At 29.7% G+C, this 16,421-nt stretch overlaps 1 protein-coding gene across 1 annotated transcript in view; it reads right to left on the bottom strand.

Annotated features, from left to right (window-relative positions):
- The window catches only part of LOC100164469 (lachesin-like), a 235,666-nt gene extending 219,583 nt beyond the window's left edge, over positions 1-16,083 (bottom strand). The window contains exon 1 of the mRNA XM_001943368.5: positions 15,857-16,083. Coding sequence (XP_001943403.2) covers positions 15,857-15,953 — 97 coding nt within the window. The 5' untranslated portion in view covers positions 15,954-16,083. The remainder of the gene's footprint in view (positions 1-15,856) is intronic.
- Between the last annotated feature and the right edge of the window lie 338 nt (positions 16,084-16,421).

The raw sequence follows: 16,421 nt of genomic DNA, 5'->3' as shown, positions 1-16,421 counted from the left end.
TGAAATTCCTAAAACGTTCGAAAACGAAAGATATATTTTATTATTTTTTTCCCCCAAGTCCGCGTATAATGACTTCCTATTGTAAGGCGACTACTTTTTTTTTTCTAGTTTTTCTATATTATTTTTTTTTTATTTTACGCTCGTGAATTAAACACAACGGAAGCGATGATTCAAAGGATCGAACCGTATCCGATTTATTATCGTCGTCGACGTTGTCACGGCGAGTGTGTTCGCAAACGAATTTTCAAAATAATTCATATTATATATTTTTTCTGTTACGGCATTCGGTCGGTCGTCTTTCCTCTAAAATATTTATTGGCTCGTTCCGTCTGTAACCAACTCGGTGTATATTGTTATTATTGTAATAAGAAATTTCCAAGAATTTTCCGGATATGCAAACAAACTGTACAGTCAAACGGTATTTTTATTTTTAATAAAAGCATAAAGTTAATTTGATTTAACTAAATACGAACATTCTTATTGAATAAGCTTATCTTGAACTACCCAGTGACTTGGTTAAATTTCTCATGTTCAATTATTTTAAGATTATTAAATATCTACGGAGTAAATAATTATAATATATTTCAAATTTCAATGAAATATTCGATCGATAAATGTGAAAAAAGGAATTTTATTAATAATAAAACAGAAAAAATTGAATTTTGGGGGAGGGGGGGGTTATGTGATGTGCGTAATTATTAATTCAAACATTATGCTTAAATGGAAATAAATACCTATGGTGGTACCATCTATAATTATAGAGATCTTACAGTTATTCCAAAATGTTACACTTCCATTGTCGTCAGCATAATAATCAGTTTCATTAGAACTTTATGAATTCGTCTTCGTCTCATTGTCAAATTATTCCATTATGTCTACAATAATCTTGTGAGTTCGATCCATTAGTTGTATCTTAGTTCGTAACAAGACTTAGATGTTCATTGCAGCCGAAATATCTTTCTACACCAGCCAAGTAAAGCCATCGTCGATTTAAGTTTTATGTCTCAAAGTATTTTATTTTATTTTTTGATTCATTGATTTGCATAAATTAATATTTACTATTAATCAAATGGTGTGCGTCTAAATGTTTTGACTATGAATGGTAAATATTGAAAAAACGGACTCATTATAATGTACGACAGTGGCACAGTTTGCAAGGTTGGTGAGACATTTGGGAATTGTAAGGCAATGTTGTGTAAAGGACCACAAATATTGTAGAATTCACAACAGCGGTAATTAGTGGTAGTAATGAGTTTTGATTAAAATTTATACAATTATACGGAATTTTCTTATTATACCTAGGTATATCGACGGCGAAAAGGAAAAAGGGCGCAAACGACGTTTTTGACGAAAATTTATATTGTATACTCAAGTAGATGTTATAAAATATCAATACACCAGGTCAACACTGTAAGCATAACTTAAGCTTTATCTGACTAAATTCGTGTTATGAATATATATGCAAAAACTTACTATGTGATAAATATATATATTTTATTAAAGTTACACTTAGAAGTAGTGACCATTAGGAGAGAAAGGGATAATATTAGTGAAACGAACTGTTCGACAAATATTAAAACCATATTAAATTAAACTACGCAACACGTTTATTACAAAAAACTTATGTTCATATAATATGATGAAATGTATATATTTATGAATAAAATCGAGTTATAAGATTATTACGAACGCGAGTCAGGTTATAGTCATGAGTCAAATAATCAATGAAGTAATATATATATTATGAAAAATATGGTAAAAATACCTACTTTCATGAAACTATATGTGTCTATATTTTAAATGTAAAATCCACTAAATAGTGTAACACGAATTATTATTATCCAATATTGGAACTTAGAGAATGAATGGATAATGAGCAAATTTGGAGAATCGCGTCTTTTACTTTATAGAGTTACAATGTCTGACGTTTGTTATAATAATATTATCTATTTAATATTTGATATTATGTACGTGTTGGCGATTTACGTAGATTAAGATAATAATAGTTAATTATTTGTTTGCATTTTATTTTTTGGCTGTATTGAGCGAGTGGAATGCAATGACCTTTTGCAAACACTAGAATAAGGCCAAGTTCCCAATGTTGCCAGAAAAAAAAAATGAATAAAAACCAAATGATGGGTAAATGCTCTAGAATTATAAACCATTTTTGTATAAATATAATATTATTGGTTATTATATAATTATTAATTATAAGCACTATTTATTGTTCATATATTTTAGTGTACAAAACAATTATTGTGGAAACCATTATAACTATAGGTAGAGGTATACATTTATGATATTTGCATAAAATACACAATAAGTACAAAAACAGGTAAGTATCAACAGTCATATTTGTATAAATGTTGTCTCAAGAGTAATTTATTGAAATGTTATTTATTTATATGCAAGCGCAGCGCATTACAATATTATACCGAATACGTCTTCGTCTTTTCCAGAGGCACTTTAAAGGTACTTTACGTAGGAACGATAATTTGTTGATCACAATTACTCACGAGAGGGTTTCTAATTCCATAAATAAATATTTTATTAAAATACGAATTTATTATTTTCAGCGCTTGTCCGATGTAATCCAGTTAAACTGCCTTCGACTCACTTTTTCTACGCTCGTAATCTTAAAAAATAAAACGAAAACTAAACAGGTAGCTCCTCTAAACTACAAAACAGTATTTATTTAATCGGTGTGCAATTAATTTAGTGCGTCGTGCCACATTATTTTTTTCTTCCGAAATTGGCTGTGTCGGTACAGCTGTTTGTTTAGTTCTGTGAAACGAACATTGTTTTACTGTGAGATATTTTCCCGCCAAAATTTAATTTGATACGCGTCCTACCTAGTACCGCGAGTTCTATATAATTCGATTTAGAGTAACAATTTATCGGTTTTCGCGATCTTTTGTTTGTTTTGACGGCGGCGGCGGTGACGACGACACGGAACACATGTACACGAAGAATACACGTAGAATTGATAAAGTTTAACATTCACCACCCGCACAACCCTAACCATTTGGAGTTGGTGGTTGTAGTTACATGCTTACCTTCGTGTTTGTATGTATATACAGGGTGTAACAGAAAAAACTGATAAAAAAAAAATTGATGCTACTTAAACGTATGACAAAAGTTGATAAAATTATATGATTAGTAAATAGTTAAGGAATATACCCATGTTTGCAAATTTCCAAAAATAATATTTTTCAAAAAGTTATTTCGTTCCAAATAAATTTAATCAAAAAAATATTGATATTTTCAAAAAAATCTAAATAATAAACTACTCTATTTAGATAAATGTTTTTTACCATCCAAATCGTTCTCATAAACAGATTCACGAATTGGTTATTTTGAATTTATTAAAGGAAATTAAAATCAAATTTAAATTTTTTATCTTCAGTATTTTTTTTTTATTATTACACGTGTAGCGCAAGTAGCTAAAAAGTATATATATAAAAAAATTTTAATATTGATTAGAACAAAAGTTATTCCAAAAGCCAGTTCTATCTGTTACACCCTGTATATATATTACATATATTATGTATATTGTGTATATTATATATAGGTAAAGTTATATATTATTTGTAGTAACTTAATAATATTATTTTTTGTCCAAAATGTTGATTGTCTGTCAGATAATGATATCATGTTTGTGTTTGGGCCCGCAGTTGCCAGCGGTGCCGATATATATTAATGATCGATTACAAAGGCGAAAAGTTACGAATTAATTAGAGTGGTTATGTTAAGTCAACGTTAAGAACGGTAAGTTAAATGTACTAGTCAACCACATCAGTTTATTTATTTAATAGTTTAGAGTTGATACTCAATACGAAGAAAAATATCAACTGAACTGGGTCAAAAAAAGTTGATTAATTTGTTCTTCTCATCGCCTGGGTCACACATAGTGATTTTGTAACTTTCAAAATTTTTATTTAACACTGTCTAGCAGTAGTGTTTTGACGTTCATGCGATCAACTCAGTTATTAAACTCAGGGTTATCTGAACTTATAATCAAACTTATCTGTTAGTTTATTGTTTATTTAAAATCTCTGTAGACGCGTGATCAATCAAAAAATAAATTATTTATTAATTAGCTATAAGGTTTAGCTATAGAAAATATACAAAATTCATAGGCTAGTTAAGTAAAAAAATTGAAAAATTTAACTACCTAACTTGACTTTGTCGCTTAAAACAGAAATGGTGCAGAAACCTTTTAACTTATACTAGGTAGTTAACTAGTATACTAAATTTACATAGTGCACTAGTCAATGGAATTCCATGAATATACGTCAATTTCTATACATACCTACTCGAAGTATGGCGAAGTTATAACCATTTTTATTCCCATAACGTATACGTTATTATTATATGTAATTGTGTGCACCTACAGACTTTATGATATTGAAATCGTATTGAAAAATTGTGCGAAAATCCCTTTAACTGGGTCGCTTTATTACCAAACTATTATGAATGTGACAAAAAATATTCCGAAAAAACACGTGTACTTTGCTTTATACATGGGTCAATGAAAGGTGGGCTCTAACAATCACTTTATTTAAAAGTACGCCAATTATCATAATATATGATTGGCAAGTAGTCGAGTATTATAAATCAATAAGTTTGCCGACGGATGACTGACATAATATTACCTAACTTACAAAATATAATATACTTATACATGTGAACACAATTCAATGGTTCGTTATAATGTTAATAAACTAGTTTAATTTAACTTGAACTTTTTCTGCACTTATATCGTTTTTTTTTATCATGATTATTATTAATACAATTATTAATAATATGTTACAAAATATACAAAATGATAATGTTATTATAATAACCCATATTATATGCTCATTTGGGTTAAATATTCACCCCAGACAATCTTGAAATACACGTATGAAACTTACATTAATAGTATTGAGTCTATAACTTTTAGTACCTTATATTAATGTATGATTGTATATTTAAATTATTATTGTTGTTTTTACTTCTATATATTTTGGTATACAAAAAAAAACAATTGAGTAATTTTTCACCCCGTGGGAGTAAATGTAGTGTAAAAAACCACGCGAGTCGGGACGGACTTACAACACAATAATAATATTATTATTGTCAACATTAATTATAATAACAATAATATAATGAGATATGTGAAAATTAATCCACAATCACGGTGTACCTCAATTGCCTATCCAAAACGCCGCGTGAGTGAGTGAACGGTTTTATTTTCTATTCATTGCTATAATGATTGGTGATGTGCCACTAGGAATTTTTCTCAAGAAACGTTCTCGGAAACAGGGGATATTCCTGGAATATTCACTAACCTTTCAGGAAGTTTCTTTTTTTTTTTAAAAAAAAACCAGTGTGTGAAAAAAATGACTGTCTATCCTCTATACTACTACACGTATGTAGTAGAGTAACAGTATTAATTATTGTATTTGTTTCACATCGATCGGCTAAACTGGTAGTAATAAAAAAATATTTAAAACCCAATATTTACACTGACAACTGAAATGTATGTGTATAACTTATTCCTTTTAGTTAAGTTTATTCACCTGTAGGCAGTAATATTTTTCGATATAAATATTTTTAATTTTGATCATTTACAGCCATTATTTTAATTAACACTGAAACATATTATTATGATCAATATTTAAAAACTTATTATATTCCCGAGAAAATCCTGGTATTAGAAATATTCCCGGGAATTCGCACGTCTCTCATAATAATACATTTATCGACAATATAATTCTGGAACCACCAGTAACAAATAGCCGTATTAGTATATAATTTATTTTATTGAATTTACGCGCCTAGTAGATTCGATAGTACAGTTATGATATAATATAAGTCATTTAAATTAATGATAATATATGAGATATTAATAGAACATAAGTGGAAAATAATTATCATTATCAATAATTTAAATAGTGAGCTTTAGGTTGGGTAAAGAATCTGAGAAAAAATCAAAGTCGGATAAATCGCAATTTTATTAATAATAATGTATAGGTACCGGGCCCACGTCATGGGAAGGCGTATTCCATCGGTGGCTGGTGTAGTGAAGAGAGAACAAATAATAATACATTTGTACGCATAATATTATTATGCGTGCGTGTGATCGTGTAGTGCGTTTTAAAAACACTGGACGGCGGAGAGAATATAGAAGCAGCAGGGAGATGAATAATGCGATATTTTACGCGCAATATTTTAATATATTATATCAATGTTTGCGGTTTAGTGCTTTTCGGAATGTTCACCGTCCCCGAAAACAAATCGCGAAACGGGGAAAAAAAAATAAATATTTACCATGTATATTGTTATATAAGCGCCGTTGTAGCCAGTCGGTCGGTTGGACTACCAATTTTTGCCTATCCCATTTCGACACCCCGCACGGCTGCCTCCGTAATAACCGTCGTCGAAATTTATGCGTCTACGAGAGAAATACTTTCGGGGCTTTGCTATTGTGCGTGAAAAAAAAAATATGATCGCAACACTCACGACCAATATGTGTGTGTGTGTGTGTGTGTGTGTCCATATAGCACCCTATGGCACATGGTTGTCCATTTTCGACGACCATCTCACGAGACGTTTCCACAACCCGTTATACGGATATAAACTATATAATGTACTATTCACGAAATATATTTTGGGTGGACAATGAGAGCTGCTGGTCTATTTTGCCGCGAAAACGATTCCTGCAATGCGATGTTATTATACTGTTTCGATCATTGCGATTTTCACGATTCCCGCACGACAGACGTTTAATTAATGCAATTTAATTTTTGGCGCGTTAAAAACCCCGACGATATATTTCATTTGTTTTTTTCTCTACGTTATTTGTCGCGTGATACCCGGCCACACTTTTTCAATCGAAATACATCCCCCGTACCGATATAAATATAACTTCTGCAAAAAATTATATTAATTTGACCGATATATTTAATAATGCACATATATTATACAGCCGCGATATTATACTACACATCTATTTGTGTGTTTGTGTGTGTGTGTTACGCGTTAATGTATACACCGCGAGAGTTTCCAGTATTTTTATTTTACTAATTAAAAATATTACCTATATATCTACTATAATATACAGGTGGCGAGTTATACAACTTGTCTGATTATTTCAATCATAATTTATTTATTTTTATCGATTTTAATAAAATATGTTAGTCATACTTACGTATATAAGTGCACATTATAATAGAAATTATTTTAAACTATACCCAACCGCAGGTATTGTTTTATTAATTTATTATTTTCATGAATTTTTCATAAATATTAGGATAACCATTTTTAAAATATGTCTCCAAAGATAGTATAATTTCTTTTTATGAACTAAATATTGTTTTTTGATCCCATAACTCAATAAAAACACACACACATGTGAAGCTTATGTAAAATAATATGCAAATTATTCAAAGTCTAAATTAGAGTCGAGTAGCAACCCATTGTCCTTTATATATTATGGTTATTTAAAGAAACAACATATATTTTCGCCGTGGTTAGTAATTCGTATTTAGGGTGAAATAGGTTAAAAGGGATAAATAAAACACAACGTATTTTTCCAACGGAAAATAACAGATTTTCGCGGAGCAGTCGTAAAGGTTATTATAACGATTTCGAATTCCTAACAATAACTCTGTAACGCAATGTCACCAAACGCATATAAATCTAGTAAAAAATATTACACCTAAAAAACGATTGAACGTCACCAACCAAACGAAATTATTGCGATGTAGATGTTTGTTCGGTGCTCATGATTTTCTTCATGGTCTTGCACAAATATTTTATTTCTAGAGAAAATAATGGGAAATTCAAAACGGTAATCTTCCAAAGGTATATAAATAATAATATGAAAAGAAAAAAAAATGTCCTCAAGCGCATTTCGAAAAAAATCTTATCAGGTCATATTATGATGGATAATTTTTGCGGATAGAAGAAAAAAAAATTATCGAAACCATCAGGTATTTTGCTCGATAACAAAAGCTGCACCGACCCCATGAATAAAATATATATATCGGGAGAAAGGTTACCCCTCTGAGAGTTTTGGTATAGAAACAGTACCTACGCTGGACAAAGAAGCGAGAAAAAACTCCTTGAGCGAAAAAAGATACATACGACGATAATTTATTACTTTAAGCCTTTTTTGTTCAACGCTAACGTGTATGAGTATACGTTATTTTTTAAATGGAAATTAAAGTTCCAGAAATCTCATTGAAACCGCCCGCCCAAAAAAAAGACCCTTTAGTTTTCAATTATTTATATTTTATTATGACATATAACTTGGCAGAACTTTGTTTCGATTTTTTTTGGGTAGAACTGAACCTAACCTTGAAATTGATTAAAAGTATACCTACAACATAATTTGTGTGATGACAATATGTCTGATTAGTTGAACATTTAAAAAATTATGACTTTTCAGAATATGTATACTGTAACATATTTTAGTGTAGAAGAAAAATGCAACTTATTTTTAAATTTGTTAAATATATTAATCACAATGCGTTTACTATTCAACGTAACAATTTCTATTTTTTTCTTAGTTAAATATAATTTTAATTGCATTTACTTATTTTTACGACTTTATGAGTAATGATGAATACAATTTCAGCTATGTAATTAAATAATATTGTATGTAATAATAATATTCAACACACCATTAATGATGAAACTAAAATATGAACTAAAATATTTATACTCTCAATGATAACACTGATCTAATTAACTGTAAAAAAATATTTCTTATTAGTAGAAGATACTTTTGTGGTAAATGTTACGATTCGGACATAGGTAAGTGTACAGTTTAGTCTATCGCTCGACACTTGTCGTAAAATGATAAATAATCATCGTCAGTAAAACTTACCTAAATTGTTTTCAGGTGTATTAACACTGATAAGACTTTGATATAGGTATTAATATTTTGTCTAAACAGAACCCCCGGATATAATATAGTAATGTGTTTAAGCGGAATCAGAGATTAAAGGAGAAATCTGTTTAAATATTAAAGTTAATTATCACATTATATATTTATGTAGTACAAACGAATGAAACAATTAAAAATAAATAAAACAGTTGAAATAGCCTTATAAAAAAAGTCATTTTAAAAATGTTTTAACGGTTGACACATATGTAGAGTTATTAAAAAAATATTTTACTAAATAATTAGGTGTTATAATCCTATTTATAATGAATAAAAAAATTGATACATTTGTCTTGTAGTAGTTTTATTTATCACAATTCAACACTTTCCCTTAAATTGAGTTTTTTTTCATTATTGGTTTTTTTTTTGTCACCAAAGAAAAGCACAGGATATTAATATTGCAAAAATCGTTTATACCATTAAATTTTTTTCTTGGCTTATGTAATCGCATCCAAACAGATTTGCATAAATAATGAAGATTTCAAATTGATAAAAAAAACGAGCCGGGCAGGAAAACAGTATTTAACCTTTCATCATTTTAATTTTTTTTATACAAGAAGATTTTGTTGGGAAATGAGTTATTATAATTTTTTTTGTTTTTGTAGTCTTAAATTATGAAAAAATACGTTAACAATACATTTAAAATTTAAAAATATGTATTTTTTAGATATTACGAGTTATTATTTTTCATATAGATATTACTACGATTCAGAAGAGTGTCACAATTTATTTTAGTTGTTCAAATTAAGAAAATCAACAAAGTAGCGTATTGTGATTAGTATAAATGTATAATATTATCTAGTTTTATTATTTTCTGTGCAGAATAGATAGTATTTGTATAAGAACATTATATTTTGTCGACAAGAAAGCATAGTTTCGAATAGTAAATAAATATATTATTTAGTTATAATTAGAAATATTTCAGTTAATTATAATTTTATATTTTAATTGGATGAAATTAAATTTGTAAATTTGTTTTTTTCAATAAGTATTTAAGTGCTTGTTGTACAATATAATTGGTGTGGTTTAACGTTAATAGAGGAAAATTATCCATTAGTGATTTATTATTTACTCCGTCACTTGAAAATAAACTAATACATTTTAATCATTTAGGCAGAAGGCTCAAATAATGCTTAATAATTTTGCAATTTGCAATTAATAATTTTTGGAAAAGGATTGCCAGGAATACATTTTGAGATTGCACATTGACCAATCATAAATGCATTTACCTGGTCAAACTATTGAGTTAAACTCTTACGTAAGACCCAGGTAATCGGTTATTATTTTAATGATGTTATAGGCATATATGAACAACTTTGCTTTTGAGTTGATTTTAATTTTTCTCTTTGATAATGGTTTGGTCAGTGTGGTTTGATGAAGCTTTATCGTGCGCGTCTGGATCGTATAGGAAAGTAAGTGTAACATGGTTTGTTGAAAAAAAAATTTTTCTTTGTCTGTTCATTAGATGGCTTCTGAGAGAGCGAAACGGTGTCTCAGTAGGGCCGACGCTTTGCATTGTTAGATGATTGCCAGTGTGAATCTTAATTGGATTTATTAATTGACTAATTTTCTCACACAATTATCGATGAAACCTTAGGAATATTTTTATTATGAAGTATCCGACTGATTAGAAGATATCGGTTGGGGACCCTGCAGCCTTTTTCTGTTTGATCAGATGTGGACGGGTGGGGAACCTCCACTATTTCTTAATAATACTTAATTATAATTAAACAATATATGATTACATCGAACTTTTCGTTGTACCAGAATGTTGGTTCTAGATTCACTTTTGAACAGAAGAATAGTGATTACTATCATAAGGATAATAATATATTAATGTATATATTATGTATAATCATGTTGGTTGAATGGACAGATGAACCATTTATGAAGGGAATAAGTAAGTACAGGCTAAGCACAAACATCGTCTGAATGCTCTTCGCGTACCTACTGAGAATTCTATTATAATATTTTAAATGAAATTGTGTTCTATACATCTGACGATGAGATTATATAATTCTAAATAAAACTAAAAATATAGAAAAAGAATAAAATATTATTGATTGATTGTATTATAATTATGAGTTGGTGTCATCATGACATTATTTCATGAAATAATGTACATTTTACTCGTTTTAAACGATACTATTCTTTCTCGAGTTTCTCAAAAAATTTAATTTTTAACCAAAAAATAAATAAGACTATATTAAACTGCCATCTTTTTTTTTTTTTTTATATATATATAGATAAAATATATTATATATAAAGAAAACATAATAAGTAATAACTAATAACCCAAAATCATCAAAGACAATTTCAAAATATAATAATATAATAGATTTTTGGTACGCTACCAAAGTATTCACATAACACATATACGTATCTTGTGTTTGAGCGTCTTATATTTGTTAGTCGTAACAAATTATTTTTAATATAGTTTGTTAACGTACGTTAACCGCTGTTACCGTGGTGGTGCGTGCGTAAAAAAATTCTAAATACACAGCGCTATGAAGTTCGGAGGTCTGTATGTATATGTTTCAAATCGTAATAATATAATGTTTACAAGCGTCACCGTACGCAGTATTTCTGGAAGCCGATTCGATTTTAACTCAAAATATTTACGTACTTATCACCTACGTATTCGTTCAAATCATAAACGCGCCCAGCGACGATTGACCGCGTCTTTAGTCGTTCTCGGGCGGAAGCCAAAATTACACTATACTTACCTAAACTTACACATCGTTATTTTTAACGTCAGTGATCACGTGAAAAATAAATAAAAAACCATTACTACGATTTCGGTACATTATAAACGGTATCTTCATAATATACGGACAATCGCGTGCCGCAGAATAAAAAAGTTTTCCAGACCATAATATTACCTCCGAATCGGATGTAAAAACAAGTCGTCGTGGGCGGTATGCTCCCCTCATACTGGTTGAGGGGGGGGGTCTTGCGTTATTTCGGTATAATCATCGGTATGTGTTTATCGGTATACCTACGCTCTTTCGTAGACATGTTGCCGCCGAGATGACAGCTGATTTCGTTGTTCTATGTGCCCCGTCGGGCCCGTAACGTCAGACTTGGGTAGTATTCCAAATACAGTATTCGAATACTGTATTCGAAATACTTTTTAAGTATTCCGAATACATTTTAAATACTTTTTTTTGAAAGTATTCAATACGGTATTTTGAATACTTTTTACAAGTACTCTGAGTACAGTATTTGGAATACTTTTTAACATCCAATATTAATTTTAATATAATATTTTATCACTAATAGATTATAGATAGCCAGATAGGTGTGTTTTATCAAGATTAAAATAATGTTAATTTATAAACACAGAATTGAAAAAGTAATATTTTTGATATTGAAATCTAAATCTACTAAAAAAAAGGTATTCGAAAAATATTCGGAATATTATTATCATAAAGTGTTCGAATACATATTCTGAATACTTATTTGTAAGTATTCGGAATATGTATTTGAAATGCTTTTTAAAAGTATTTTACCCAAGTCTGCGTAACACGTACCATCACAACCACTTCTATAACTATACTATTATTGGGTGCAAATAAAACGATATTATTGTTTTAAACGCCGTGATAGGTACCACAGCGATTGTAATTACTATCGATTTATCAGCATTTCGTAACGCTCTATTCATTTTTCACGCCAATCGCGTCAAAATCACCACTATTCGACCATTAATATTCAAAACACACACACACTTACACATGTTCGGTTTACTATTATTAGTCCAATAATTAATTTATTATATGAACCTGTTTAATTCGTTTCAACGATCGCGCGAGTGTTACAGATCATTGCCAAAATACAGAATAAACGTGGTATCTACGCTATAATTTAAAAATATACGATTCATAGTGAAAAACAGCTCTTGAATAAGATTTTCCAGATGAAATTCCGCTGTCCATTATATTTTAAATAATTTAAAATACATTTAGCGACTATAGTTAACGGAACTCATTAGATCGATAAATTCAATAGAGTCATTATTTTAATGTTTTGCCGTCATAATGGTTAATTCAAATTCTTACTTTTCTTTTAAACTTCAAACACTCGAAATTTGTATAGTCATGTTTTCACTTAAACAATGATTATTTTGCTGTTTTGTTAAATTTAGTAACCAAATTGTTTTAACGTTTGGCATTCAAACCCCATGACAAACCAAGTCTTTGAACATTATTTATGACATCGTAAATATATTCAGTTGTTTTATTCCACGTACTTTGTTAGGTTTTTGATGTTTTGTGATGAAAAAAAAAAGTTATGGCATAATGCTATGAATTGTTCAAATAACGAAAGTAAAAACAGTACTTCAGAAATTGATGGATATAGTATCAACTATCAATATACAAATATCATTATTCTATTAAAATGATTAAAAACAGTACCTGCTTAAAACTAAAAACCTACCTATTGTTTTATTAAATGTATGTATTAATATAATATTATATAATATATGACAATATTAGGTACTGTCGGTTTTATTTTGCAACAAAAAAAAAAAAAAATCGTAGACACACTGTACTAAGTCGTATTATAATCCAACTTGTATGCTCAACCATTTTCTAATCCAGTGCACATATATTATAGTAAGTGTTTATAAATAGACTTTGGACAGCAATAATACTGTATTAAGTTTAAATTGGTGCGGTAGAACCTAATGTAAACTACCAAACCACCGACAAACATCAACTTAACACGCGGCTGACTACCACAATAAACATATTGAAGTGTATAAAATATTAGTGTAAACAAAAACGTATTCGTATTTCTATCTGACGATGGGTTCAGGACCACCTGCAGATTGTGTAGGAATTTGCTGTGATAAAGGCATAAAGCGCCGACACGTTGTTTATAATCCCATTCCAATAACAAATAATAATATTATACTTTCAATATTTTAATTATTTGGTTTCTAACAATATAATGTAGTCATTATTTGTTTGTATACGTTTTTTTAAATTAAGTGTAAACTACAATATTGTCTTATTTCACTTATATAATGTTTTGAAAAAAAATCGTTAAAAATTACTAACCATATAAAATCATGTTTTATTTAATTTATGTACCTAGGTATAACATTAATTTATTTTAATTCACAACTTAAAATGTATACTATCTTATTTTAATATATCAAGTTTAAATAAATACTATTACACAAGTTTTACAAAATTATTTAACCACTATACTTAGTATGTTATATGTTGCTTTATCGATTAACATTGAATAGTTTATTACAATAATTATAATCACACTTCCTGGTATCGCCCTGAAAGGGTTAATTAAACTATAAGCACATATTTTTAATATAGTATAACATATTATTTATATATTTGATTGAATAAAAGTAATATATATATAAATTAATTAATATATCTACGAAATATTGTACTATCACTGCTATTAAGATATAAACATAATATTCATATACTATGAAAATAGTACAACTGTTTTACATTAATTATGAATATTTTTAATTTAATACATTTTTATATTTTGCTTGAAATAAAAAAACTAGTTCTTCATAATTATTCTTGACAATTTTAATAATTGTATATAATTATATACGTTATAATATACAGTGAATATTAAAAAAGACAAAATAATATTATGCTATATGATAGAAATTATAATAATTATTATTAACTATAGGTATTGTGTTTTATTTAATTACTTTATCAATTCAATGAATGAAAAAAGTGATTAGCAGATTAGAAAAGAAACCGACTTAACAGGAAAACAGATTAGACTACTAGTTTTTACACATCATTTAATGTTAGTATAATACTAGGCGTAATAAATAATAGTTGAGTTAAAAATTATAAAACAGTGACGAAGTGAATTCTTTATGAAATTGTATTAGAAGATGTACCTACACAACCTAAAGGCAGTTTTACACTATTTTTAAGCTAATTAAACTAATGCAATATAAATAAAAGCGTTAACCGAGCAATTATGACGTATAAACATTGCAAGGCTTTAGCAACGTTGTACATTTTTTCGTGCATAAAATTCACAATGTTTATGCATTTTATGTCACTGAAAGTCACGATGGACCCAATGGGTATTTTTAATTTTTATAGTAATTAAAATGGTTTCGAATTAATAAAAACAACGCAATTTAATTAACACTTTGGACTTTTCTACGGACTAGTAATCAATTTATTGGCTTGTAATTTGATAGGTATTGAATACAACCGAGAAAGGTGAATTTCGTCCACTTTAATTTATACCAAATAAAAAACAAACACATAAAATCCGAAAGGTGTATAATCGTTTCTGGGTATTCGCAGACTTTAAAAATTACGGGTTTCAATTAAACTATTTGAACAGAAAAAACGATAGTATCACGTACACCAGTAATTTATAATAATATGTACATTTTATTTTAACATGGAGAGGTCTACGGAAATAGAAGAATAGATAAAATATTTGTAATTTTTATTCATGTTTTACGTTGATAACAATAATGTCTCCTTCGTATGCATGTGAATGGTGTCGTCGGACATCTATGTAAAAAATGAAAAGCGTGTTTTTTGTTGTTGAAAAGTGTGTACATATTTTATAATTCAATTCCTGCATTTTGGGCGCAAGATCGGACTTCTATATTTTTACCGGATTGGGTTTTTAAATAGGTTTTGAATATTTTTAAAGACAAAAAATACTTTCGACGACGTAGAAAATCAGATTAATTTTTTTGCCGTATTCGAGCCGGACAAAAAACGACGTTAGTTTGTCCCTTCCCTTCTTCGCCGTCCGTCGACGACGTACATTTTGGACGACTTCCAATATGACTACGATCGCGTGAAAGAAAACCGCGACGCGATAAAAAAAAAAAAACATCTCAAATATGTATGGAAAAAATAAAAAGCGGAAAAGTGTGACACTCACCTACGGCGGCGGCCAACAGCTGAAGCGCGGCCAGCGTGGGCAGAACGGCGGCGGCGACCGCCGGAAAACCGCCGGGCATGGTCGCGGGAAAACTCATCGGCGGCGTTGGTGGAAAGCGAAACGTGGCGGCGTGCGCGTGCGACGATGCGGCCCGACGGGGAGAAGGACCGTCCGCACACGTGTTCGGAGACGAACTACCGTCAACGACGTCCGAGCGAGTCGGCCGATCTGCTCGCGGCGCTCCGACGTCTGCGCCCGCCATCTGGATGACCCGAACGCCACGCCGCCCGTACGCGATACCATAATAATATTATACCGACGCCCACCGCCGCCACGACAAACCGCCGTTTGAAATGACCGTGTTTACAACCATGTTATTAATTATATCGTAATTATTATTATTATTATTTGATGTTTGGTTTTGATATTTTCCTAAGCTCCCGACAGTCGTATAACAATGACATTACAGTAGGAACTCGATTAACCGTCACTCGATTTACCGTCAGTTTCTGTTGTCCGTCGTCGGTCACCGACAAAAAAAAAGTTATCAAAATGCATTGATTGG

Source organism: Acyrthosiphon pisum, chromosome A3 (genome assembly GCF_005508785.2).
Source record: "Acyrthosiphon pisum isolate AL4f chromosome A3, pea_aphid_22Mar2018_4r6ur, whole genome shotgun sequence".
Lineage (NCBI taxonomy): Eukaryota > Metazoa > Arthropoda > Insecta > Hemiptera > Aphididae > Acyrthosiphon > Acyrthosiphon pisum.
This window is presented reverse-complemented; position numbering and strand designations above follow the sequence as displayed.